Genomic DNA, 26,821 nt, shown 5'->3' with positions numbered 1-26,821 from the left:
GCCCATAGTCAGTAGGCAAGAGGCTACCCTGCAGTCCCCTCCAAAAGCCCCTGTCCCGATTGGGTCTGTCACACCAAGTTGTGACACTAAAAATGTGAAAAAGTCTCAGTAGCTTAAGGCTGTACTTTCTTTATAGAAATAAGTCAAATTATGTATTCACTAAAAATACTCTGCAGTTTAAATAAAACACTTTCACATTTAAAGACCCCTTATTAAAACACAAATGTATTTTACACGTAGTAATACATCTCTTGTGCTATGCTGAGAAGCAAGTAAGATATTTTTAGTGGTACCTTTTTGTTCTTTTTCTAGTCGTAGAGAAAGTATAGAAGTGTTTTTGTTAAAAGATAGAGATATACAGTAGCTGGGGTTTTCCAAGCCTTTCTTGATTAAAGTAGCTAGGAATATACAGAAGATTAAAGTTTCAGAATGTCTGGTAATGTCCTGAATTGGGTCATTAAGAAGTATGAATTGAGGGTGTCTAGGGACTTGTATTCCAGTAACTTTCCATATTAAGTTTAGTATTCTATTCCAATATCTCCCGATTTGGGGACATTCCCATGATATGTGGAGCATAGTTCCTTGATGTCCACAACCCCTAAAGCACAATGGAGAAGTTCCTAGGAATATTTTCACGAGCCTAGTGAGAAATCGATACCACTTCAACAGAACCTTGAAATTAGCTTCCATAAGGGGGATATTTAGAATGCCAGGGTAGACTCTGGAACATCAAAAGAACCACTTTTCCACAAATTATGACAATCCAACTTCCAATTCGCACGCTGTTACTTAAGGTAGTTTGTCTTCTGGCCGCTCCACTCAGCAGGGGATCAGCGGACAGATCCCCTGCTGAGCGAAACCAGATCCAGCCCATGTGAAAGGGGCCTTAGTACTGTGGGAGTAAATACATTTTTTGACAGGCTATGTCCTTTATTTGCAAAATAAATTATATTATTTTTGCTTGGAGTTTCTGGAGATCTGCTTTTATTAAATGAATTGGAACTAATATGTGAGTTTGGACAGCAGTCATTTTGAGCAAATGTATTCTACCCATCCAGGATAGGATATATAATGACAATCTGTCCAATTCTTTACCCAATTTGTTTTAAAAATTGGTAGGCAGTTAGTGTTAAATAATTTACACTTTATTGCCAAAAGTATTGGGACACCTGCCTTTACACACACATGAACTTTAATGGTATCCTAGTCTTAGTCCGTAGGGTTCAATATTGAGCTATAACAGCTTCAACTCTTCTGGGAAGGCTGTCCACAAGGTTTAGGAGTGTGTTTATGGGAATGTTTGACCATTCTTCCAGAAGCGCATTTGTGAGGTCAGGCACTGATGTGGACAAGGCAGCCTGACTCGCAGTCTCCCCCATAATTCATCCCAAAGGTGTTCTATCAGGTTGAGGTCAGGACTCTGTGCAGGCCAATCAAGTTCCTCCACCCAAAACTCGCTCATCCATGATTTTATGGTCCTTGCTTTGTGCACTGGTCCAAACCATTTGGTGCAAGGGAGGGGGGGAGATTATGGTGTGTGGGGTTTTTCGGGGGTTGGTCTTGCCCCCTTAGTTCCAGGGAAGGGGACTCTTAAGGCAGCAGCATACCAAGACATTTTGGACAATTTCATGCTCCAAACTTTGTGGGAACAGTTTGGGGATGGCCCCTTCCTGTTCCAACAAGACTGCTTACCAGTACACAAAGCAAGGTCCATAAAGACACGGATGAGTGAGTTTGGGGTGGAGGAACTTGACTGGCCTGCACAGAGTGCTGACCTCAACCCGATAGAACACATTTGGGATGAATTAAAGAGGAGACTGCGAGCCAGGCCTTCTTGTCCAACATCAGTGCCTGACCTCACAAATGCGCTTCTGGAAGAATGGTCAAGTATTCCCATAGATACACACCGAGGGGTAAAAAAAATTTCAACAAAAGCATGAATATTACATTCATTTTTACTATTTTATTTGTGAAAAAAACTACAAGCAAGAGATTCATAAATAGACATTTCTAATTAAAGCAGAAAGGAAAATGATAGAGTGGCTTCTAGGACAGCGGTGCACATGCTAGCAACAGGAATATATTAACATCTTTTTTTATTTCATTTTGCTAGACAAAAAAAGCAGTGTTTAATAAAAATTCCCCGAAAACATTTAAAGACCTGTGAAATTCTGACCATTGCACAAAAACCACCAAATTGACAATTTTTTTTAGCATGAAAAAAAAAGAAAAAAAAAGTAAAAAAAAAAAATCAAATCATAAAATGTTTTATAGACTGTACAGTAAAAACCATTAAAAGCAGACTACAAGCTTTATTTTTTTTTCAGGAAAAAGGGAAAAAGTTTATATTACACCAAAAAAAATATATAAATTAAAAAAAAAAAAGGTTTCACAAAGTTATGTCCTGACAAACAAGCATTCAATAGGAACCGGCAGCAGAAAAAGAAATGCTAAAACTACAAAACTAAAAAGACAAGGATGTAACCAGCTTTACACAGTAAATAAAGGTTACAAGTTATACGTAACAGAATTTGTTGTCCATTGAAAGCTTGTACGTTTCAATGGAATTGCTAAATGTTGGCTCTCAAACCATGTTTGGTTACATACACGCAAAAATCAAAACAAAAAAAGTAAATATATATAGTCAGTAATTAAAAATTTCAATAATTTAAGATACAATAAGCTTAAGAGGGGAAAAAAACAAAAACAAAAAAACACAAGGGGTTTTAGTAAGGCAGGTGAACCATTATTAGGAGTCGCGGAGTGTACTTACATTTTTCTTAGAGGAGCCGTTATGTACAGTATGCTTAAAGCCCAACAGAACTTTTAGTTCAAATCAGGTGCATACATTCAGTGCATCAAAATAAAAGCTGCATTAAGTATTAACAGCTTGTTAGAAAACAGCCCGAGTAGGAAAGCCTGTCTCCTGCCAGCATGCTGCAGAGAAGGACCCTTGTTGTGTTATGTAGAAGCAGCGGTCTCTCTGCAGAATTCTGACATTCCCTCTGCTGAGTCAGAGCTAGAAATCTCCAGTCACTTGTTGACTGGAGAAACCTAGTTCTGACCAGTGGCGGCCACTCCAGTAGGACCGCAGCCCCCCTAATCCATGTGCCTGGCCCCAATCTACATGCAGGGCACCGGACGAATGGTTTTTAATTCGTTTTTTTTTTTTTTTTAATTTTAACCGCTTGCCGACCAGCCGTCATTATACTGCGGCAGGTCGGCACGATCCCGCTAGCCGTCGTAGCTATATGTCAGCTCCTTTAAGCGGGATAGCAGGCACTCACACGCCCGCTATACTGCGGGGGTGCCAATGCCCGTGGCCGATGGTCATGATGACTGACGGCCATGAGCGATCGCGTGCACCAGAGGCAGAACACACAAATCCCTGTTCTGTGAGGAGCGACAGATCGTGAGTTCCTAATAGCTAGGAATCACGATCTGTCATCTCCTCCAGGTCAGTCCCCTCCCCCTACAGTTAAGAAACACACACAGGGAACACAGTTAACCCCTTGATCGCCCTCTTGTGTTAACCTTTTCCCTGCCAGTGACATTTTTACAGTAATCATTGCATTTTTATAGCACTGATCGCTGTATAAATGCTAATGGTCCCAAACATGTATCAAGTGTCTGATGTGTCCACCATAATGTTGCAGTCACGATAAAAAATTCCAGATTGCTGCCATTACTAGTAAAAAAAAATTATAAAAATGCTATAAATCTATCCCCTATTTTGTAGACGTTATAACTTTTGCGCAAACCAATCAATATACGCTTATTGCGATTTTTTTTAGCAAAAATATATGTTGAAGAATACATATCGGCCTAAACTGAGAAAAAATTAGCTTTTTTTTTTTTAAAAAAAGGGCATATTTATTATTGCAAAAAGTACAAAATATTGTGTTTTTTTTTTTTAAATTGCTGCTCTTTTTTTGTTTATAGCACAAAAAATAAAAATTGCAGAGATGATCAAATACCACCAAAAGAAAGCTCTATTTGTGGGGAAAAAAAAAGACATAAATTTTGTTTGGGTGCAGCGCCGCAAAACCACGCAACTGTCAGTTCAAGAGATGCAGTGCCGAATCGCAAAAAATGGCCTGGTCATTCAGCAGCCAAATCTTTCGGGGCTGAAGTGGTTAGGCACGTGATTAGAGCCTGAGGCTCTAATTGACGTAAAAAAGGGTGGGCTCGGGGCGATCAAGCGATGGGGGGGGTTTGACCGACCGAACAGGAGGGGGTCAGGTGGTTTGTTTGCCGCCCCCCCCGAAAAAAAATAGAGTACCAGCTGCCACTGGTTCTGACTTCACAGGAGGCATGTTGAACCTCCACTGCTTCCACACAGCATGCTGGTAGAGGACAGGCTTTTCTACTCAGATGTGGCTACTTCTGAAATAGAATTTTGTTTGCACACATTTGCTTTGATGCACCAGGACTGTATTTAGCGAATTTAAATTGGACTTTAAAAAGGATATCCATAGTTCTTATTAGGATATATACATAAATGTGGTCAGCTAATGAAAATAGTCTTTTTATGCTAGTAATATTTGTAAAATCCTTTGTTTGGAATTGTATGTGTACATGGGAACTGGCCATATTTGATTACTGCAAATACGTGCTGTGCTCTGAATTGCAGCACAGAGATTGTGCTTTACCTCTCTGCCTTTCTGAAAGCAAGGCTATGATTCACCCCTGCGCCAAAGGATTCCTTAAAGGGAAAACAGTGGCTTATTCTGTAACGAATTTGTAAGTCTTGGCAGCTTTTCAGCAAGAATACTGATTGCACTGTCCAATATACAGAAAGCCACAGGAGGGAAAACCTACAAATCTGTATATTAAAAAAAAATCACCATGAAATTATGGCATAGCAAGCAAGTAAAAATGTGACACGTCAATACTTTCAGGTAAGCTTTACAATATCAGCTTCATATGCAGTCACTAAAAAATAGATAATTGTTTCCCTTGAAGCAAAATGTGAAGTGCTAATTTCTAGGGTGTTGATTGGTTAAATAAATTAAATTTCACACCAATTATGGCTGCCTCCATTGTGCCTCTATGGCAAGTACACTTTAAAGATTTTTGTTCTTAAGTGTTTTGTCACAAGGAAAAAAGAAAAGATCCTTGCGATGAATTATTTAGACAATAAACGCATTTAGATTTGTACAAAGTTGAGAAAAACTGTGATCTGAAAAGGTTGAAATATGTAACACTGTGCTCTCTATACAATCCCTGTTGGACCAAGCGCCGAAAACTTACAGGGGCCTCAGTTGTCAAAACCGGAGCAAAAAGGGTCTATCCAATCAGACTCTCGCTGCCTATATTACAAGGCACTTTAGCAAATGAAAGCTTAAATCTGATTGGTTGTTGCGGGCAGCACTTCCCCCTTTCACCCAGTTTGAGCAATACAGCCCCTCACTGCCATTTAGATATTTTCATACTGAATACATCTGGCCCATTTGTGAACAGTGAACCTCCAAATCCTAAAACATTGCAAGAACAAAGCAGGGAACACACAATGGGTATGCTTCTGAGGATGAAGGAAAATTAAGGGAATTATCGCAGAAGTTTACTACACAAAAAAACAGCATTGGGTAAATGCCCAGTCATGCACAACAGCTATTAGTAGAGATCCATTAAATTCTTCTTCTTAAAAGGTGAGTTTTAATTCATGGATTTAAAAGAAGTTTCTTTAGGTAGCAATAGTTGCCTATACACATGCTTTCTAGGAAAGTTCCTTCTGTGCTTCTGCTGATATAGTTATTAATGCACAGCCCTCAAATCATTTGCTAGTCAAGAGCTGTGTAAGGCAGGCTCTCTAAGAACTAATGTCCGAAACGCGTAGGCTGTTTTTTATACAGCACTGTACATGTCTTTTCAATTAAGGAATACTTTTTGGATGTCATCCTAAGTGCCGACCACCCCTTTGCTTATTCAGGCCATGCACAGTTTGAATCTTGGCTGGTTCAGCAGGAGCCGGCAGAGATTCAAACTTTGAATGGGCAGCCTGAAAGTACCAAGTTGATCGATCAACTTGGGTACAACCAGCATGCTGGGTTTTACCTGCGATTATTGCTAACAGCTGCTAGCAAGAATCACTGTCTTCTCCCAGCAAGGACGACTTCCCCCTCCAGCAGAAGACAATGACCTGGCAGGAGGGATTGCCACATCAACACTGTGTGTTGATGGGGGAATCCAGAAAATGTATTTCCTGCAACCCGTGGTTGCAAGAAAGAAATTGGCTCTATGCATGGCCAGCCTAAATCCTTGGTCCTTATCTCAAACTAACATTTCTAGATTAGTTTGATTATTCCACCATATCTATTGAGTTGCATGAACAATGCCATTTATGGCAGCACCTCCCTTAGCTCATTTTAAATAAAAGTCCTGGCCTCAACACAGCCCTTCTGTGAAAGTATAAATTGCAGAATGCCGTACAAGTAACATAAAGCTGAACTCTGGGCGGGTAAAATTTTATTTAAAATAAATTCCTCAATAGTCACAAAGGATATAAAGCACCTTGCAAACCCACATATTACCTTGTAAAGTAGTGGTGACGTCATCACTGCGCTGTACACAACCCGTGCAAAGAGCAGAGCTGTGGGAGGGACCCAGTAGGCCCCACCCACTACAGGCCTGCCTGCAGAAAACGTCAGGAGGGGGCGGAGACAAGACCGGTCATCCTGCACAAGCAGAGAGGGCAGTAGTGACCGGTCTTTATTACAGGAAGTCAAAGTTTCACACTGGATTACTGCACAGATCTTGAAGAAATACACAAAGCACACCAAGATTTAAGAACGAATGCACATGACTCTAGTATTTAGACAATATCTACTTATCCCGGAGTTCAGTCTTGAGTAAAAAAAAAAAAAAAAAAGAGTTACTCCAGGAAGGAGTGAAAATCTCGTCACCCGTGGGTGGAAAATCTGTACAGTTGTGGTTTACCTGCATTTCCTAACAGACATTGACATAGTTCATAAATATCTTATAATTGAATCACTTGCACTTAAGGTGTTGTTCCACTGCAGTATAATGTAGCTAATAAGTTCAACCTTTTTGCTGTAGTTTTCAATTCCAGTGCTGGGCAATGGAGTTTGGGCAACCTGTGGCTCCCCAGCATGCTTTGGCAGCCTTACAAAACTCAGTCCCCCAAATGTACTGGTAGAGAGACAAATTGTTCATTTAAAGCAGTGGTTCCTTAAAGTGGAACTAAACCCGCCTATCCTTTACATCCAAGGAAGCTGCCATCTTAACCTCTGTTTAATCTACAGTTGCCATGGTGCTGCACATGTGATCAGTTATGACACCAGTCATTTGGTGGCTTGACGGTTCTGTTGACTGAACAAGCAACTGTGATAGTTATCCTTCACGGCATGCCTTAGGAAACCATGAAATCGATGGGTTTAGCTCCACTTTAAAGTGTTACTAAACCCAGGAGCCTGTGTTCGCTGTATCTGGTCTCCCACAGTACACAGAACATGGAAGTGCAATTATTTTGGTAAATATAAACAGCTAAAGACCTTTTCTCATCAGCAGTAAATATCAGTCTTGTGATGTCTATCAGTTCCTGGCGAAGATTGTGGGAGGAGTTTTCATACTGCACTGAGCTGTCCTATGAGGCTGCAGGGCTCCCGACTCTCTGTCTGGACAGTGCTGATTGGCCCTGTGCTGATCACATGCACTCTTCCACGAAAAAAAAGACCTCTCTAGCAATACACACCAAACTGAGCATGTGCAGCCTGACTCCAAAGGCTCTGTCTTATCTGGACTTGTGCAGGGAAGGGAGGATCTGTGCATACAAGATAAAGTAGCCTTTTTACACAATGCAGAGGATTAACCCCTTAGGTTCCACAGTATAACAAGCATGCGTTACTGAATATACAGAGTGATTTTAATGTTGTGGGTTTAGTAACACTTTAAGTACCAGCAACAGATCATGTTTTGGGAATTTCCCTTCCATAAAACTGCGGTCATACAAAGCAAGCCATTGACAATACTTTAAAGCACCTCTGCTGCGGTGCTGAAAACATGACCTGTTGGGGGTATTTGAGGACTAAGGTTGAGAATCTCTGATGTATGTACATATAATAAAAGGATATTAAGAAGGCTGCCTTTGCAGAAAATGCTGGTTGCTTGGGTGTCATGTTGGTCCCAATAGTTTAAAACCTTAACCCAGTATAAGTATGCAGATATAGATATCGAGCATGCCTTATATGCATTCGTAGCTCAGGTCAGGTATTAAGGAAGTAAATAAAGCTCAATGGTTCATTAGCTAGAGATTTCAGAATGAGTTCAGAAATGGAATCCGCTTTAAATCCACAGTTGCACCCTTGATCTTAATATCTTCAGATACTTCTGGTGCTTCCCCCCCCATCTGCCCAGTGCTCTGTGGCAGACTAGAATTTTTGGTCGACTGCATAAGGATTTTACTATAACTGGATTGTATCACAAAGACACAAGCCAGCTCGCACCCAAACTTCACATGTCTGCTTTGAAAGCATGAAAGTAAATACAATGCACACAATTAAACTCACTTCCAGCCCAATGCGGTATATAGTTGTGTAATTTGGCTTAAAACCACAAGAACCCCCTAAACCCCTTTGCAATTATTTTTTGTTACCATTTGCCTGATTATAGCAAACTGCTGAAAGCTGATTTTATATATAGTTACCATATTTATATAGTGCGAATATATTTGGCAGTGCTTTACAGAGTACATGGAACAATTCACATCAGTCCCTGCCCCAGAGGAGCTTACAATTTAATGTCCCTACCCAAGTCGTAGGGACGCAGACACACACACCAAGACCTATGTGGTCAGAGGATAATTGACTCTGTACCAGTTTGTCTTCAAAACTCAACTTCAGGCTAGTTTAAATATTACTTTGCAGTGCCTCCCTTCCAACCAAACGGCAAATTGGTTTAAAGTTCATGTAGTCTAGGGGTAGAGGAATAAGCAGTGATACCTTATTTCCTAGCCTTCTCAGCAGATGGTGCTCTTCTGTGCTCCCATGATGTGGGTCGGCCCTCGCATACAATGCTGTACTGCTGGTCCTACATTGTATGCAAGGACGTCTCAAAGCCTGCAACCGGCTAAAGGAAGAGGTTTTGGGTAACCAGTCTTGTAGTCAGGCTTAACTACAATTAGCCGAATGGAAGCGGCTTTGGGGAACTGGTTTTGTAGTTAGGCTAAGGTGAGAATAAGACGACATTGTTTTACTCCTAGACTAAATTATATATTTTTAATGCTGCCAGGAGCTGGGCTTTAATTTGAGGCAGGAAAACAAGAGATCTCACAGTCAATGCTGGTTTGGGCACAAAGGCCCCAAATTTGTATGCCAGGCCTAGATTTCCAGAGTCTGTGCGTTTCGGAGGAGACATGGACCCAAATCCAAAGCAAGACCACTCCAAGGGTTCCCCAGGCACAAACCTCCGAAGAATAGAGACCCCTCAAAGGCCAGGGCCCACACATATAGTGTTCCCATTTTGAACTGCACCCAGAACCTCAGCAAAGCAAAACCACAATGCTAACCACTAGGCCATCACGTTGCTCATATTTAACTGGCTGTCATGGATTACTGTACTCTATTGCTCGTTGCACAATACCATTAAATAATATCCAATATTACATAACATCTTTTTTCAGTTTTCACAGTCCAGTTCACTTTATTTTGGACTTTCGGCTATGTTCAGGTACATGATTTGTCAAATGAAAAAAAGTGTTGTACTACTATGAAGGAAGGGTCTGTTCACACACTATGCATCGGCCAACACATAGACAAGGCAAGTTGCCATAAGTGCTACAACTTTAGTTAACTCCACTCCAATTTTTTTTTTTTCTCCAGGGAAACCACTCCAATTTTTGATTTTTACCAACATCTCCACCAGCAGATGATGCCTACCCACTGAGCAAATACCACTTTTTGCTGTCAAGTGCACTTCCCTATTATCCAATGGTACTTGCGGGTAACATCTGCCATATTTATAACTTGGATCTCTTAAAAATTTGCAAATGAAAAGTCATTCATTTTACAATAGATTCTGCTCCAGTTCCCTATTAAGATATGCTTGCTCTCCTACATCTACATTTTCTGCACTGGATATGAGGATATCTGTCTCCATTAGGTACTCATTAGCATACACCAGCATCAGACCTATGAATTGCTGAGGACGAATGTGGTTGACACCTTTGGTTAAATTTGCCCTTATGAAAGAAACTTAAAGCGGAACTTCACTCTCTCAATCAACATTGACTATTTTATATTCCTTATGCTGCTAGCTTTAGTAAGTAGACAGGAAAGTATATCATATTTACTTGTTTTAAAGCTTATTTCTTTAGTTACTACCTGGTTTCCAAGCCTAGGCAAATTATGTTATACATCCCAAGAGTCTTCGGGAGTGAAAGAGGGGTTCTCGCAGCTAAGCACACCCTAATGCCCGAGCTAAGGGCAGATGGATTGCAGGAAGTATATGCTACAAAACCTGGGGGTTTGTTTTAACATTGAGACATGGATGGGCAAGTTTGCTTTTAATATTAAGAATTAAATAAATGGAGAGGATGGAGCTGGCGCCGGGCACGTAAGCAGTGAGGAGAGTGAGCGCCATCTGCTAGTCTTTGATCCTGGGCATATCCTGTAAGCAGGGCGCCAGATATTCACTCCCCTAGCCGGGGGACCCCCAGGAGATCGTGGCGATAGTTAAACATAGGCAGGCAGAAGCCTAAAATGAATTAGTGTTTTTTAGTTTGTGGTGCTCAGATGCATTGCAGTCCTGCTTAAAAAATAAATAAAAGTTGTACCGTTACAAATTTCTGGCTTAATTTGAAGTTAACGGCTTTTCTTGCAAAAACTGCTTTATTTGGACAAGGCCAACCTTCCAAAAGTATTCCTCCTAACAGTTTACTGATCTGTGTTCTAACTTTGCTCCCCCTTGCTAGGTCACCAATGTAGACGTGTTTTTCCTCTCGTAACTTGGGTAGAAAATGGCAAATGACTGCTAAAAGATAAAACAAATGGATTTCCTACGGAAGGATCAGATCAACTATTGTGGGCACTCCAAATATTTGGCACATTGAAAGCTGATTTTTTTTTTTTTGGATGCGCCAAATAATAGTTGAATTTGAAGGGTTCGAAATTAAAGAGGTGACTAGTGCACTAATCAATTAAAAAATTGTGAGTTTTTACCAAAAAAAAAAAGAAAGAATGAAAAATCTCAATCTGTACCGAATAACGGTCCAGAAATTGTTTTGTCAATATTTGCCGCAATAGAGGTGTGAAGGTAGTACGCCAAAAGGATGACGACCGAGACAGTTACACATTCTACTATGCTTCAAATAAACTATACGCCCGGCTACATAATAGTTTGCCATGTGACGTGTGAGAATAAAACATCACGTGCAACAATTCGCATTTCTCAACCACCGCCAATCTTCGTTTATCTGGCCTTTTTTTATTTCTTCCCTGTGCCAGCAAGGTTATACTAGAGGAATTTGTGAAATCCGTGACAAATATCCCTACACCACTATTGAATGGTTAAGTGACATTGGTCTGTGTTCCATTTGCATTAAAAAAAGTCAAAGAACTATTCTAAAACTTAAAAAAATTTGAGCTTTTGATGACAGACAAGTATCTGTAAAGTGACCTGTATATCTTTGAGGAATCACTTGGAGAGATCTGAATCTTTGTTTCTGTGTGTGGCTACTTCTCCTCTCCTTAAGCAGGTCATACACGGTTTGAGTTTTGGTCAATAACTGCTAAATTGGCCAAAATTTGTGCTGTGGGTTGCCCTGTTGGCTCTTGAGACTCAGGTGGTCGCACTGCTGTTTGCACACACTGGGGGTGATTTACTAAAGCCAGAGAGTGCAAAAACTGGTGCAGCTCTGCAGCTTCCAGGTTTTTTTTTTCTCAAAGCTTAATTAAACAAGCTGAAGTTAGAAGCCGATTGGCTACAATGCACAGCTGCAGCAGATTTTGCAGGGTTCAGTTTTAGTAAATCAAGCCCACTGTGTACTAGAAATATTTCCCTGGTTCGAATCTGAGGCTGTGCAGTTTTTGTTGGTGGCCCCTCGTGAGAATCCAGCCTTGAGAAGCACGGTCCCAGTATTTAATAGTGGTGGCGGGTAGAGACACAACATCTGCAATGGTTTTCTGGCAAAAGACTGTATTATCAGCTACTCTTCTATTGCAATTTGGGGTAGCCAAGCAATATCTGACTGTTCCTCTAGCCTGGAACACAGGTGGGCAAGCTGGCCATTATTCAGGTAAGGCCGTATCTATCTTCACCTGTGTCTCTGTGGGAATGAAGCTTAGGTCCATCTTAGTAGTGGAAGGTTTTTTTTTCTGATCTATATTTATATGGGGAGGATAGAGAAGTGTCTCGATTGACATGGCACCACATCCATTTCAAAATGTAGAAAACAAAAAAAAACCATGAACAGTTGCCACAAATAACCCCCAAGTGAAGAAACTTTAGACTACGTAAAAATATATAAAATTTTATTTCATATCCTCATAAAAATGTACAAATTACATACAACTATCTCCTATACATTTTCCAACTGGCTATATTAAACACTATGTGCGTGAAAACCTGTAACGGATGGCCCAGTTACCTTATTATATAAGTGGATGAAGGTCTTCACATGACAGGCCAGGTACAGGAATCAGTAGATCATTCCAGATATGGATCCCTACGCATTTCAACAGATTTTTGTTGTTGATGTTACAGGTTTTCACATACATAGAGTGTTTATATTGGGGTTATCTGTGGCAACTGTTAAAGTCCTATACCTTTTTTGTTTTCTGTAAATGGGGAGGGAGCACTGTATTTTTTTATTTTTTTATTTTTAAGGCCTCATGCACACTGCAGCTAAAAAAAAAAATGCTTGTTTTACAGGTATTTGACGTGTTTGTTTTTTTTGCCTCTGAACACCCCTCCAGGTTAGCCTGTGTGTCCATGCACACATAGGCAGAATAAAAAAAAAAAAAAAAAAAAAAAAAAAAAAAAATCACTTGCATGTTTGGAGTTGGCCAGAACAAATTATTATTCTGGCCAGTCGAATGCTTGAATGCTAAAGCATAAATGCTTTTTTAAAAAACATGGCTTTTACCGCTTTTTTTTTTTTTAGCCGCTTTCTCCTATAATGAGAAAAGGCATCCAAAGGAGCACAATGTGCATGGAGCGTTAAATATCCCCTTAAAAAAGTAAATAGGTTTGTGTACACCAATTTCAGTAGTTCCCCCTGTCAAAAATACTGACCAGAGATCTATTTACAGGGTAAAATATGCAATAATGCACATGCAAGCCAATAAACATAAAAAAAAAAAAGACTCCTGAAAACAATCTAACAAAAGAAAGGTGATCTGTAACAAATACCAGCCATAACTTGAGACTCTGTAAATTTGTTTTACAGGGAGGACTGCAGTAATGGTAAAGAATAGGTATAGCTATAAGCTCAGGCAGGAATCCGCGGCTCGCTAACTGCAGGGAGTTAAACATGCTCGGCAGGTTGAGCTAAACCAGCAATTATGGCCCCATAAAACACTGTAATAAGACCATGACTTACGCAGATAAACAAACCCACTACGGAACACTTTGTAAACGCTAACGTTAATTCCTTCTCTGCAAGTCCCTGATCTAGCTGTAAACTTGCCATAAAACAGAGAAAACCTAATAGACAGGACGTGTAGCACAATGATGGAAAAAAAAAAAAAAAGGCGTGCGCTTTTTAATAGCAATCAAACAAGAATCACCCTTCTGTGCTATCAGAGCAGATTAGAAAATGAAATGGAGAAGCTGACTGGTTACTGTGAGCACAGATGTTCTTTCAGACAGTTGCATAACTTCACAAATATATGCAAGAAAGATGCCTTTTTTTATTCTATTTTGAGGTGAGGGAGCCGCACACAGTAGAAGAAACTAAAAAGGGCACAACAATTATTTAGTATAGAGCAACCACTTTCCACCAGGGTTCTGAAAAACCCTAGGGTTCCTAAAGAGGTTGCTAGGGGTTCCTTGATATGCAAGAAAGATGCCATTTTTTTATTCTATTTTGAGGTGAGAGAGCCACACATAGTAGAAAAAACTTAAAAGGGCACAACAATTATTTAGTATAGAGCAGCCACTTTCCACCAGGGTTCTGAGAAACCACAGGGTTCCTCAAGAGGTTGTGAGGGGTTCCTTGAGCTGTGGTTAATTGACCTCCTGTTTGACGTTGCCTGCAGTGTCAGGGTCAACGCCACTTGGCATAGCAAGTGGCATGACATCAATCACCTTTTTTAGCTGTATGGTGAGCTTTCTTCTCACTAGCCACCAATGTAAGGGTTATTTTTGCCATTGACCATCAATGAATTGGTTTTAGAAAAATATTTTTCAAGGGTTCCTCTGGGGTAAAAAGGTTAAAAAGGCTGCAATAGAGGATTTTAAACATTTTACATAACTGAATATATATGTAAAGACAACACTCTGGTCAGCCCACTGGAATGAGCTGTACGCCGTGTTTATTGTTGGACTAAGCAAGAGTACCCCAGAGTGAATAGGTAGAAAAAAGGAAAGAAAATCACAAAATGACTGTTCAACACCAAACGTGTGTGAATTATGGTAAAAGGGAGGTATCACTCTATTAAGGCCAATACGGTACAAATGCATATCACTCAAAAAAAAAAAAATCTTCCAAAACGGTACTTAAATGTTCAATGCCTCAACCCTACCAGTTTTGCCATCAACCAGTAATATGCAAGCTGGGATGCGTTTACATGGTTTGCTGGCGATCTGATTTACTACCTAAATTTGACTTACCAGTTAGAACTGTTCTATCAAGAATTTAAACATGACCCTTTGGACTTTGATCTATTCCAGGATTGAAAAAACATGTAGCCAAGGTGTTGGGGTGACCATGGATGGGCAGAGGTCTACTGGAGAACAATAGGGGGTAGACATCTGCTCATTCTCAGACATGGAATTAGCTAGTGATGTGTCTTATGGCTCATCCCAGTGGGCAGGATCAGCACATATACAGCTTGTCCTCTTTTATTGGGAAAATAGCAAGATGAAAAGACTCTGTACGCAAGGTAGGCTTCCAGCAGTTGGAAAGTTCTTGTTATTAAATGACCAATGCTAGGTCAGCAAAATTAGAGCTTTTAACATCCACATATCATCTTTAGGCTTTCATTAAATTGTGCATGTCTACATCTCCAGGTAATATGTGCATCATTGTTCTGTAGTATTGTAATTATAAGTTTAGGTGTGCCACAGAAGAGGGATTGCCTGACATTATTCTGAATTGTAAATGTCTGATGCACACATATCTTGTGGTCTCTGTAAATAGTACCAGGTCCTAGGTTTATATTAACCAGAAGATAGCAGTAAGGGCAACACAACAATGGTAATAAAGTCTTTTTATTACTGAAAAATCAACACAGGAAATCCAACACGTTTTGGAGGTTCACACACTCCTCCCCTTCATTGAGATTATGAGTTATGTCATGTTAAGAACGAGGCATTACCTGCCGGTGCAAACATCTGATGTTGTATTTAAAAACATTTAAAAACCCCATGCATTCCAGAAGTAACATAACTCACAAGCCCTGATAAAGGGTGAGAGTGTGAGCCCCCCAATTTTGGCTTCCTTAGGTTAGTGATTTTCAACAATAAAAAAAAACTACTCAGGACTCTTATCGTTGGTGTGGTGCCCTAAAGCCTAATTCCATGCTAAGGCCTTATGTACACTAGCAGCTCATAAACTTGAGTTTAGGAGCTTTGCCGTTTTTATGCCAAAGTGCCTAAACTCAACTCCATAAAAGCCTGTGTGTCCATGTACACGTAGGCTTTTACCAGAGTTTAGGAGCTGCTGCGGTTAGGGGAGCTACAACCTCCCTCTCCTGAACATGGAAGAATTGTGCTCAGAATAGGAATGTTTGACCACCAAAACTGCGCCGCGATTTTGCCGTGGCCGGCAGACAAAGTAGGCAGTGTGTACTTGAAGACTTATTGTCCCAGACTTATTTCGTGCACCTGCTGGGTGTACTGTATTAACCGTTAGTCACCTCAGCAACATACAGTATACAGCGCTGTATTCGGGCCATGGGAGGGAGACTTCCTATCCCTCTCCGGGAACAACAGAGTTGGGTATAGAGCTGCTCAGCCATTCACAGGAAGCTTTGTATTCTATAAATAAATATAACGCTTCCTCTGATCGGCTGAGGTGGAGACAGATGCAGATGACGTCACAAACTCTGCCTCAGCAAATCATAGGCAGGTTTGTAATCCTTCATATAATACAAAGCCCCCTATGAATGGCTGAGCAGAGCTCAGCCTGACTGTTTTGTTATGGGAGTGGGACAGGAGTTCAAGTCCCACTGCCATAACACAGCGCTGTATATTTTATGTAGCTGAGGCTGCAAACAGTTATTACAGCATACTCAGGCAAGCACCCGTTACTGCAGTAAATAATTAGTTTGGGTCAACTTGGCCCAAACTAACCATTTAAAAAGGGACATTAAATATGTCATTAGGATTTACAAGAGAAGAATAGGACTCATTAAAGAAAAAAAAATATTACTCACCTAGGTGGATCCAGCATTGGTCCTATGCTGCATCTGTTCCCCCGCTGGCTCTAAGACCAAGGAACTGAGTGATCAAACACTGCTGATTGCTCAGCTCTTAGTCATCAACCTGCAGAGAACTGGTGGCTGTCAGTCACTGGCTCTCTGCTCTGCCCCTTCAGTGCTCACTGGAGCGGCGGGTTGTGGAGGGGGGCAGGAATGGCTGGCTCAGTCTCCCAGTGGTTCGCCAAGAGGCTGAGCCAACTGCCAGTCCAAGCATCTGGGTGGATTGCCAACCAGATGGTCAGGATCTTTTCAGAGCCTGCATGGGCTGTGACGTCAGCTGACAGGCGGCTTTAGCCCACTGAAAACAGTTCACAGAGTGCAGAACAAACTGCACTCCTGTGTTCCGTAGGAGAAGTACAGCCAAAAAAAAGCTTGGCTATACTTCTCCTTTAATGATATCACGTCAGACTTTCCCTCAGGACCTCTTCTTTTGGCTGAGGGTTCTTTGTGCAGTTCAGCTTGATTAATGCCATTAACAATACTGGACATTATTAATAGGAGATGTTGGCACCTCTCATGTATGCCTTCCTAGTTTATATTTTAGTCCTTTATGCTTACTCTGTGGTCACAGCTCCTCAGGGTATTGGCACCGTAGAACTGTAATGTGTATGCAACCTTTGGTCAAAAATACTACATTTATCTGCACGTTAACATAAATTTTATTGTCATGGCCAAAGCTTTTGAAGATCCACAGGGACCATGCAGAACTGTCTGAAAGAATCACCATGTGTAAATACTATGAAGAACAGAAAAGCCGCAAAAAAAAAAATGGGAGCAAACAGAGTTTATTTGATAAGACAGTGCAAAGAGCAATAACGATCTGCAAAGTGCAGTAACCCATGACAACTAGATTTCACTGCTCTTCAATTTAGAGCGGTCTGTACAACAAACAATGGCTGCTGGTATAGAATAAGGATTAATGGGTTACCGCATTTATCCTTATTCCATAAACCTCTTTAGTGTACATTTCTTCCTACCTGCGAAATTCCCATCTATATTTTATCTATACTCTTGCAAGCATTTGCGCACATACATAAAAACATGTATCTTACGTCAAGGTAATACTTTACAGAAAACCTCTACATATGAAAACAAACCAGCCTTGTAAAGTCAATCGCTTGCCCAATAAAGAGATCATTGGGTTTATTTAAACCAGCAGTACAAATTGCAGCAACCCATCGCAGCCAATCAGATTTCAACATACTATAGGCAGATGAGAACTATGAATTCTGACCGTCTGCTATGGGTTATTGTTCTTTGCCTTGATGTCTATACATCAGGATGCCAATGAGTGATAAAAACAATAAGTGCTCAAAAGTAATATTCACAAAGACACAAGTTGCATGAAAATTACCGGAGAATAGAAAAAAAAAATGCTTTTAATGCATATATTCTAGGGAATGTTCTTTTCAGCAGGAAAGATAAAATAACGGTACTTTAAAATATTTTTCCCAATATGAACAATTTAGGCACATATTTTAAACATTAAAATGACCTTTGCGTATTTACGTGTAAATCCAAATAGCAAAACTTTTTGAAAAAAAGTTGAGAAAAAAAAAAAAAATTAAAACCCATGTCTTTTTTTTTTAATGGCCGTTTCCTCATTGGGGAGATTTTTATGCTCATAGAGACAAAGAAAAGGGATCCTATTCAGTTCTATGATGAGCTGATGCAGCCCAGAAATGGGTCAGGAAGCTGCTGGTCAAATAATTCACGTGACATTAGCCTTTTAACAAGATCAGACAGGCCCTTTCCTAAAAACACTGTAAATGGCATTTTACTAGGACATCTCTTATGCTAGTTTTCCTAAAAACTGTGTAGGCTCAACAGCCTTTAGCTTCTGATGGTCAGATATAGTCCAACTGTCAACTTTTATTTATAGCTTAGGATAGAAGGGAGAAGGATATCTGGTAATTACTGATACCTGTGGCTCATTTAGGCCTTATTCACATGGGGGTACTGTTGTGTACTCCCGTACAAATAGCGGTCTTTGGATAGACTGCGTTCTAATCGGTGCATCGGTCCGCACAGAAGTATGCTTGGGGATGCGCTGCAGCCACCCACCTGTGCCTCCCATACCGGTAGAAAACAGCCCTTTGTATGGGTGTACATAACAGTATGCCTGTGTAAATAAAGCCTTAGGCTTCGTGTACACATGTGCGCCGGGGGGGGGCAACCAGGAAGTTGAGCTGCAGTTTTACTGTCCCTTAACTGCTCGCCTGAAAGCTAACCTGCCATGGGAAAATGAAAACAGCATATCACTTTTAATGGGCAGTGCCACTGCCTAACATGACAAATGCAGTCCTACTGGGCACACCACAACCATGTGCAACATACGCGATTGTGGTGTGGTAGTACACCAATTCTAGGTTTAAAACAGCCGCCTGTCAACACCACCGCCTGTCAACACCTCTGAAAAGTGATTTAAGCCCTGGTTCACACCAGTGCAGCTTTGAAATCGCGCGACTTGAGCGCGATTTCAAAGCCGCACATCAGTTTAATTTGCACTGCTGATTTAATTGCAGCTTGCAATTTCATTTAACAGGCGTCTATGCAAGTAGTAGCAATGACATCGGTAAAAAGTACTGCAGGAACCCTTTTCTGCGAAATGAGGCAATATGAACAGTTCCATTGCCAGCAATGGAGTGTGACTTGCGATTTGGAACTGTCAAATCGCACAAGTCGCACCACTGTGAATGGGGGCTGAGAGTTGAATGCTTTTCAGAGGAGAGGCAGTCCCTGCTGCAGAGATTCCTTCTCACTTACTATGCAGGTGTGGCAAAGTCTGTAACACATACCACAATAAAAACTGATGGGGGTTCCAGCCTCTTCCCCATATGGATTTCAGTCCATGTGGAGGTTTGAGATTTACCTTCATTTCTATCTGGTGAAACCATTGTTAACAGGACAAGGAGAGAACTGAGAACTCTAACAGAGCACCCAAGATAGCAGTAAAAACCAGACAGTGATTCTTATGCTTTCCAACACTATTAAAAAAAAAAAAAAATAATAAAAATAAAAAAAAAAGCCTGGACATTAAAAAAGAAAAAAAAAAAAAAAGGCTAGCAATAAACAAGTGCAATATTCTAAAACCACCACCACTCAGAATCCACATGTATTAAGAAGTGTCACCGCATCTTTCAAATCCCACAGAGGACCAAGTGCATGTAGCACTTGATCCTGTTCTGATCCATTCAGTGGTTGCTGAGTAGCATGGTTGGACAACTTGTCCCCCTCACCCCAGCGCTGTCCAACCATGCAGCTAGTGAGGAGACGAAAACTTAATAAGGGCTCACTGACAAACGCTAGAATTTGGCAGCAGGTGTACTGCGGAGGTAAGCACCATTCAGCACAGCAGGGAATGGGTGAGCACCATTCATTACAAAGGAAGTAGGAAATGATCAGCACTGCGGGGCTATGTGATCTATCTGCTAATGCATCGGATGTTTACTAGTAAAACAGTCAGCAGTGGTGAGGCTGTAAATGGGTGGACATCAGAATGTATAAAGTGAGAATCCTAGAATGGGGGTGGGGGCTAGAGCTGTAGCTCCCCTATAGGAATGCTTATAAATCGGGCTCCAGCCTGGGGTGGAGCTACAGCCAGCACAAACAGAAATAAATGTGTTTAAAATGCACAAGGGGCTACAGATCAAAGCGGGACCGAGTGCTACATATACCTGGTCCCCTGGAGGGTTCAAGAAGGATTTTTAAATTGTGACGATAATTATTTTTCCAATGTAAGCTGCTAAACCATGATTGGTGCATGGTTATCAGTTACTATCCTTCTTTCCTGTCTGAATCATGTTCTCAAAAAATGTATTTGTGAATATTACTAGCCACTGACAATACGAAATTTGCATTTAATGCATAATGGGATACAGTAAAAGTATTTGAGGAATCGTTGAGAAGCATAATAAAAAGGAACCAACAATGGTCTGTTTGATCACATTTTATGGCTTCTACTACACAGGGGGACATAAACATGAGCTAGAGCAAAACAACTTTGTGCTGTTAACCATAGCAACCAGCTTTCAGTTTTCATTACGCCAGGAAAAAATGTCAGCTGCCATCTGGTTGCCTTGAACACAGCCACTTTCTCAGATTTTTTTTTTTAAATGGGTCTTGTACACATAAATCATATCACTTTGGGATCTTCCTTCCCCCAGCTAATATAATTGGACGAACTGCCACTAGTGAATTATTGCACTGGCTCACCTGTTTGGAGCAGTTTGAGAATGCTGTCTAAATTTGCCCAAATTGACTAATTTCAGAAGTAATTTTCCCAAAGAAACAATTGACCTGTCCTGACCAGAGAATTTGCCCTGCGGTGGGTGTCCAATTTAGTAAATCCACCTAAACATCTGTTTTACAAAATCTGCCCTCTAGGCTTTTTCCTCCTAATAAAGCCTCCTCTACTCCCATTCTTTCTTCTAATTCAGGCAATGGCATTGTCAGCTTTGCTGCTAGAGAGGTTAATACCTTGGAACTAAAACTCAGCCTGTATGGCAGACAACACGATTACAAACCACCATATAAAAAGTACAAGGGAAGAAGATGCCTTTGTTGGCTTATCTTTGAAGGTGGAGGCACCGCCATCCTTACTATGCTTTGTCAGGTCAGTTACGTGTAGTAGGCATGTACATTATTTGGTCAAATGTTTGTGGGAAACTGACTATCACCCATATATGAGCTTGTTGGACATCGAATTACAAAACAAAGTGCATAAAATCAAGCACATAGCCAAGGCCTCTCTATTGACAAGCATTACCATACAAAGACATTTAGACAATTGAGCTCTTCCAACCTCGTAGTAACAGTTTGGTGAAGGCCCTTTTCTTTTCCAGCATGACTATGCCCCTGTGTACAAAGCTAGCTCCATAAAGACATGCTTTGATGTGAAGGAACTCAAGTGACCTACACAGACAACTCCTGACCTCAACCCTACTGAAAACCTTTGGGATGAATTGGAATGATGGTTACAAGCCAGGCCTTCTAATCCAACAGTACCTGACCTCACAAATGCTCCTTTGGCTGAATGGGCACTTCCCACACACATTACAAAATGCAAATACTAGCAAATACTAGCTCTAGGACAGTGACTCTCTTGTTGAAGTATGACAGCCCCAAAGACTGGACCTGCAAAGGTGCAGCAGCAGCTTTTCCTTCTATTATGGCACAAAAAGTATAATTGGCGCAACAGCCGTTTGCTTTTTTTAAAGTACTATGAACTCATGAAGTTGACGGTTGTTGCTTTAGGCCCCTTTCAAATGAGCGGTCCGATTGGGTCCACCTGTCCATTCTCCTCTATGGAGTGGAGGAGGTAAACTGTCTGACTTGTGTCCATTTACACCCATCTACCTCCAATCGGATCTGATCTGGAAAAAACAACTGGAAGGGGATGAGTTCTCCACTGGACCGGATCAGAGGGCAGACAGATGTAAAGAGACCGCTGGTCCGTTTACATCTGACTGCCCATAGTGCAAAGCGGGTTGTGTCTGTGTCTGCTCTGCATATCACGGACCTGTCATCCGTCCGCTCAGCTCATCAGGGGACAGATCCCCTGCTGAGAAAAAGGGATACGGCCGATATGAAACGGGCCTTAGACTAGTGACATGTTTTCTTTATAGTCATTGCAGACTTGTTTTTAAAAGTGCAAGTTCAGGGGTTACTATTGTTATCTTTCCTTCAACTACTCAGCGACTGGCCCAACACAATTGTGCAGTCAGAGACATTGGAGTTTCAAGCCTGCATACCCATTCTGGATTAGTGAATCTATACACACTGAAAAGTAAGAGGGAGGATGAGAGCCCTGAAACTTTTACTATCACATAGAAGTTGGAAAGCACACCCTTTTAAGCTCTTAATCATCTCCCCCTTAACATCAGCCCACTGTCTCCACTGGCAAAACAAGAGAAATGGAAAGTTGGAGTAGAGCCCTGAAAACACATCCACTGGACCAGTCTTTCCCGGCCCTTTTCAACACAGAGGAACTCTTAAAATAATTTTATGCTCTCAGAGAACCCCTGTTGAAAAATTACTATATCTACAAATCTTGATACATTAGTGTGATGGTCATTGAGAAGAAAGCTCATTACACTTGTGGTCATTGGGAAGAATTACCCCCTAACAGATAGCGAAAAAGATTAATAGTGTCAGTGAGAACTTATCTGAGAGGCAGAAATTGCGCATTACTCAAGGAACCCCTAGCAACCTCTGGAGGAACATTAGAATTCCATGGAAGCTTGGCTGAGAAACCCTGCACTAGACTCTCACTTTTAGGTCAACCGTTTCCGTGGGAAGATTAGCTGCACACAATAGCCCGTTTTGGCAAACTATAAAAAAGTTTTCCTACTTGGACCAAACTAATTTATATTTCAAATGTGACAAGTCCTCTTTAAACTAAATTACGTTATTTATTGGCACATCTAGTGCAAATTTGAAATCCCACGTAATAAACTGGTACCCCCAACAAACCAGGGCAGAAATTAGGCAAATGTTACCCAAATGCTGGAACGGGACAGCAAGGCTCTTTTTGGGATCACACATCATTATGATTAAAAGATCTTTTTGTACAATTTGGCCAAAATGGTAAACAGCAAAAGCAACAAAGACGACATGCTGGATTAAACACTCGCATCTAAATTCTAGGCAAAGACCAGTGGTTTACAGTGTCCCTAGAAATGATAAATATTGGCTTCCTTAATTTTCCCACACTGAAAGTCTAACTTCAGCCAGAACTTTTATTTTGGGGTTTGAATAGAGCGGAAAAGGGCTAGAACTTCTGTTAGGTTTTTTATTGATGTCTGTATCCCCACTGAGATTGCCCCTTCTTCCGATGACACTGTGCGCTGGCATCCAATCCATTTGATATATTGGTCACCATACTTTTTTGTGCCCAGCACATCCTTGAACCCACCTCTGCATATTATAGAAAGGTGAAGTGCTATGAAAATGAACATAGACTAGTGCCTAAGTAAACACACATGTATATAGTGCATAAGTGAACAAACTAAAAGAGAAGTATGGGAAAAAAAATTCAGAATCATACTTACCTGTCCCCTGCCGGCTCGAACACTGAGAACCAAGCAAACAAAGACCGCTGATCGTTCGGTTCTCAGTGTTCCTTGAGCAGAGAGCTGCTATCATATATATGGTCCACATACCATATGGTCGCGATCTTTGTCCAGCCTGGACTGGCTCTGTGACATCAGCCGACAGCGGGCTTCAGCCCGTTGTCTGCTGAAAATGGATCACAGGAGTGCAGAACGAATTGCAGTCCTGTGATCCACAGAAGTACAGGAGAAGTACAGCCAAACAAGCTTTGGCTAAACTTCTCTTTTAAATGACAATATTCAAATTATGTGAAAAACATCAATATAATCAAATGCAAAAAAGAAAATAAATAGTCCCAATGGAGAGCCAATGAAAATTAGGTGATCTTCCAAGAGTGCAGCAAAAGGAGGAAAGATTTAAGTCTCAATGAACCTCCAAGCCTCCACACAGCAAGACCGCACACCACCTCAGTGCAACAAGAGGGGGGCTTACTGGAATAATATGACCCACCAATCAAGAGTGGTCAAATAGCACTCTATATAAGCTCCAAGCAATCCGCTTTCCTCCAAAAGCATGACAGGCATCCACACCGTTATGTCCATACACTGTGGTTCGAAGCTCAGCCTCTCAATAAATTCATTCCGAAGAAAACCAACATCATAGAAGAGAAAGAAACGCTCCTGCCGCTGCCTCTGTTCGGGGAGGTTTGCCCATCCATTTGTCTTTTTTGCATTTAATATTGATGTTGTTCATATAATTTGAATATTGTCACCTAAAGCAGAGTTCCAAGTGGAACTTCCACTCATTTGTCTCCTCTCCCCCTCCGGTGCCACAATTGGCACCTTTCTGGGGGGGCAGGATACCTGGCCAGGCCAGTAGGAGAGAGGAGCGGGGCCATGCGCAGTAGGGTTCCCGGCGTGAAGCCGTAAGGCTACTCTGCCGGGTACCCTTACCCGCAATGGCGGAGGCAGCACCCGACAGATGATATGAACATCAGCTGCGATGCTGACATCGCTGGACTCCAGGACAGGTAAGTGTCCTATTGTTAAAATCAGCAGCTGCAGTGTGTGTAGTTGCTGGCTTTTAATTTTTTTGGGGGGCAGGAACAATGCTTTACACAGCTTGTTCACTTATTATGATAGAGATTATATATATATATATATACACATACACACACACACACACACGTGTTTACTTAGGTACTATTAATTTTTGTCTATGTACATTTTATAGTGCTGCACTTTACTATATTATATTTTAGTACTGTGTATCGGATTATAGTGCTAGCTGCTGCGTACTATACTTTTGGGGCTCTAGCATGGTTTGGTTGTTTTTCATCTCTGCCTAAAGCCCTGAGGAAGAGAGTTTTGAACCACCAGACCGTGTTGGAAACCCATTTTGTATCATGTTTAATAAACCTGGATATAGTCAATTTTTGTGGCACACTAGTCTTTTGTATACCCTACAGACGGTTCCAATGACACTGGGACAGGACTCGAGACTCAATTATCCCAATAGAGTCACAGACAGCAATAAACCTCACAAAAGTTTGAATCTTTCTCCGTGCTATCCAAAACCAACAACAAAAAAGTTCTGGCCGATGTTGGGCTTATTATCAAACAATTCAATTCCCTTTCAAGATAAAACAAGAGAAAAAGAATGTAATTTCTGCCAACTATACACTCATCAAGCCCACACAAATGTAGTACATAAACAGACATCCTGGACATGGGTCCTCTTTCTAAAGTTTGCTTAGACAACTGTGAGAGTTTCCCACATTCCAATGAAACCGTTTCCTAAAAACAGGTGCAAGCGAACCTTTGGCAACAGTTTCTATTATGCTGCCATTTTCTCCTTTGTTACCAAAGTCTTCATTTTTAGACTGATCTTAAATTTACAGCCATATTGTCCACAGCCACCAGTCAGAACGTCTTGTCTGATTGGTAGGTGCAGGTAGTAGAGACAGCTGATATTGTTTTGAGATTTTACCAGCCTGAAATAAACCAAGAATTTAAAAAACACAAGGAGGATCTGTGAAAAATGCAGCATGGATACGGTTACTGAGACAACTTGCACCTGTTTTCAGAAGTAACAAGATACATCTTTACATGGGTCAAGGAATACTTTGTCAGGAGACAATTTTTGGGGAGGAAAGGTTCACATGGTTTGATATTTCTAACAACCAACGCCAGAATGGCAGACAGAAGCTGCTGGCACCATAACGGGTTAGATATCTTGTCTTCGGGCCTGTGTTCAAAGTTCTCCATTCACAGTGTATCAAGCACCAGTGTTTGTTTTTCTATGTATTGGTTTAAATAACCATTTATTCATATATATATATATTTATATATATTTATATATATATTGATGTATAAAAATTGATAATATGCTGTATTACAGGGAACAGGTCCAGGGAGGGCAAGAAAAAGAGAAACGTAAAAGATAGGAATAAGCACAAAAACAAACAGGAGGGAAGACGGGGTTGTGAATGCAATAAATAAAAGTCAAAAAATAGCAAAAAACAAAAAGAGTACAAGGAAAATTGTGCACAGTAGATCTGTATAAAAAGGTAGGTTGAGGAGCACATCCAAATACAAAGGCTTGAAAGAGGAATTGATGAAAACTATGGAATAGGTCGTTGGTGTGGGGGTTATGAAGTTCCACGGTTGCCAAAAGCCCAAAATCCGTCCAAAATGGTCCTGGGGAGCACGTGACAGGATGGTGTCCAGGAAAAGAAAAATGGTGGGGGAAAAAACCATCAATAAAAAAAAAAAAAAAAAAAATAATAATAATATTAATAATCCAGGAATATAAACAGAGGCAGGCGGGGTCCTGGAACTCCTGACCCCCCAAATCCAGAGTCTCTTCTGCCAAAATGAATGTGCAATATTTTGTTTTTCCTTTTATGAATTTTTCAGAAAGACTCGTCGTTCACCACAGACATGTCGCCCTTGGGGGTTGAGGAACGGGATGATCCTTTGTCTGTGCATTCTGAGCCGGAGCCACTCTGGTTCTGCTGTTCTGAGCCCGCGCTGGAGGTGACTGTGGAGGACGAGGTGGAGGAAGATCGAGTCTTTTCTTTAAAGTCTGTGATTATTACCGTGACGTTTCCCACTGTTACAGCAAGCTGCTGTGCGGTACTTCTGTCTACGTTTTTCAGCCTGGGC

The 26,821-nt window shown here is 41.0% G+C and overlaps 1 protein-coding gene across 2 annotated transcripts in view; it reads right to left on the bottom strand.

The window, feature by feature from the left end:
* Nucleotides 1-1,943: 1,943 nt before the first annotated feature.
* Nucleotides 1,944-26,821, bottom strand: part of RYBP (RING1 and YY1 binding protein) — a 139,292-nt gene continuing 114,414 nt past the window's right edge. For both annotated transcript variants that reach the window (XM_073592031.1, XM_073592032.1), the window contains exon 5: nucleotides 1,944-26,821. In XM_073592031.1, coding sequence (XP_073448132.1) covers nucleotides 26,569-26,821 — 253 coding nt within the window. In that variant the 3' untranslated portion in view covers nucleotides 1,944-26,568.

Source organism: Aquarana catesbeiana, linkage group LG07, assembly GCF_042186555.1.
Source record: "Aquarana catesbeiana isolate 2022-GZ linkage group LG07, ASM4218655v1, whole genome shotgun sequence".
Taxonomy (NCBI): domain Eukaryota; kingdom Metazoa; phylum Chordata; class Amphibia; order Anura; family Ranidae; genus Aquarana; species Aquarana catesbeiana.
This window is presented reverse-complemented; position numbering and strand designations above follow the sequence as displayed.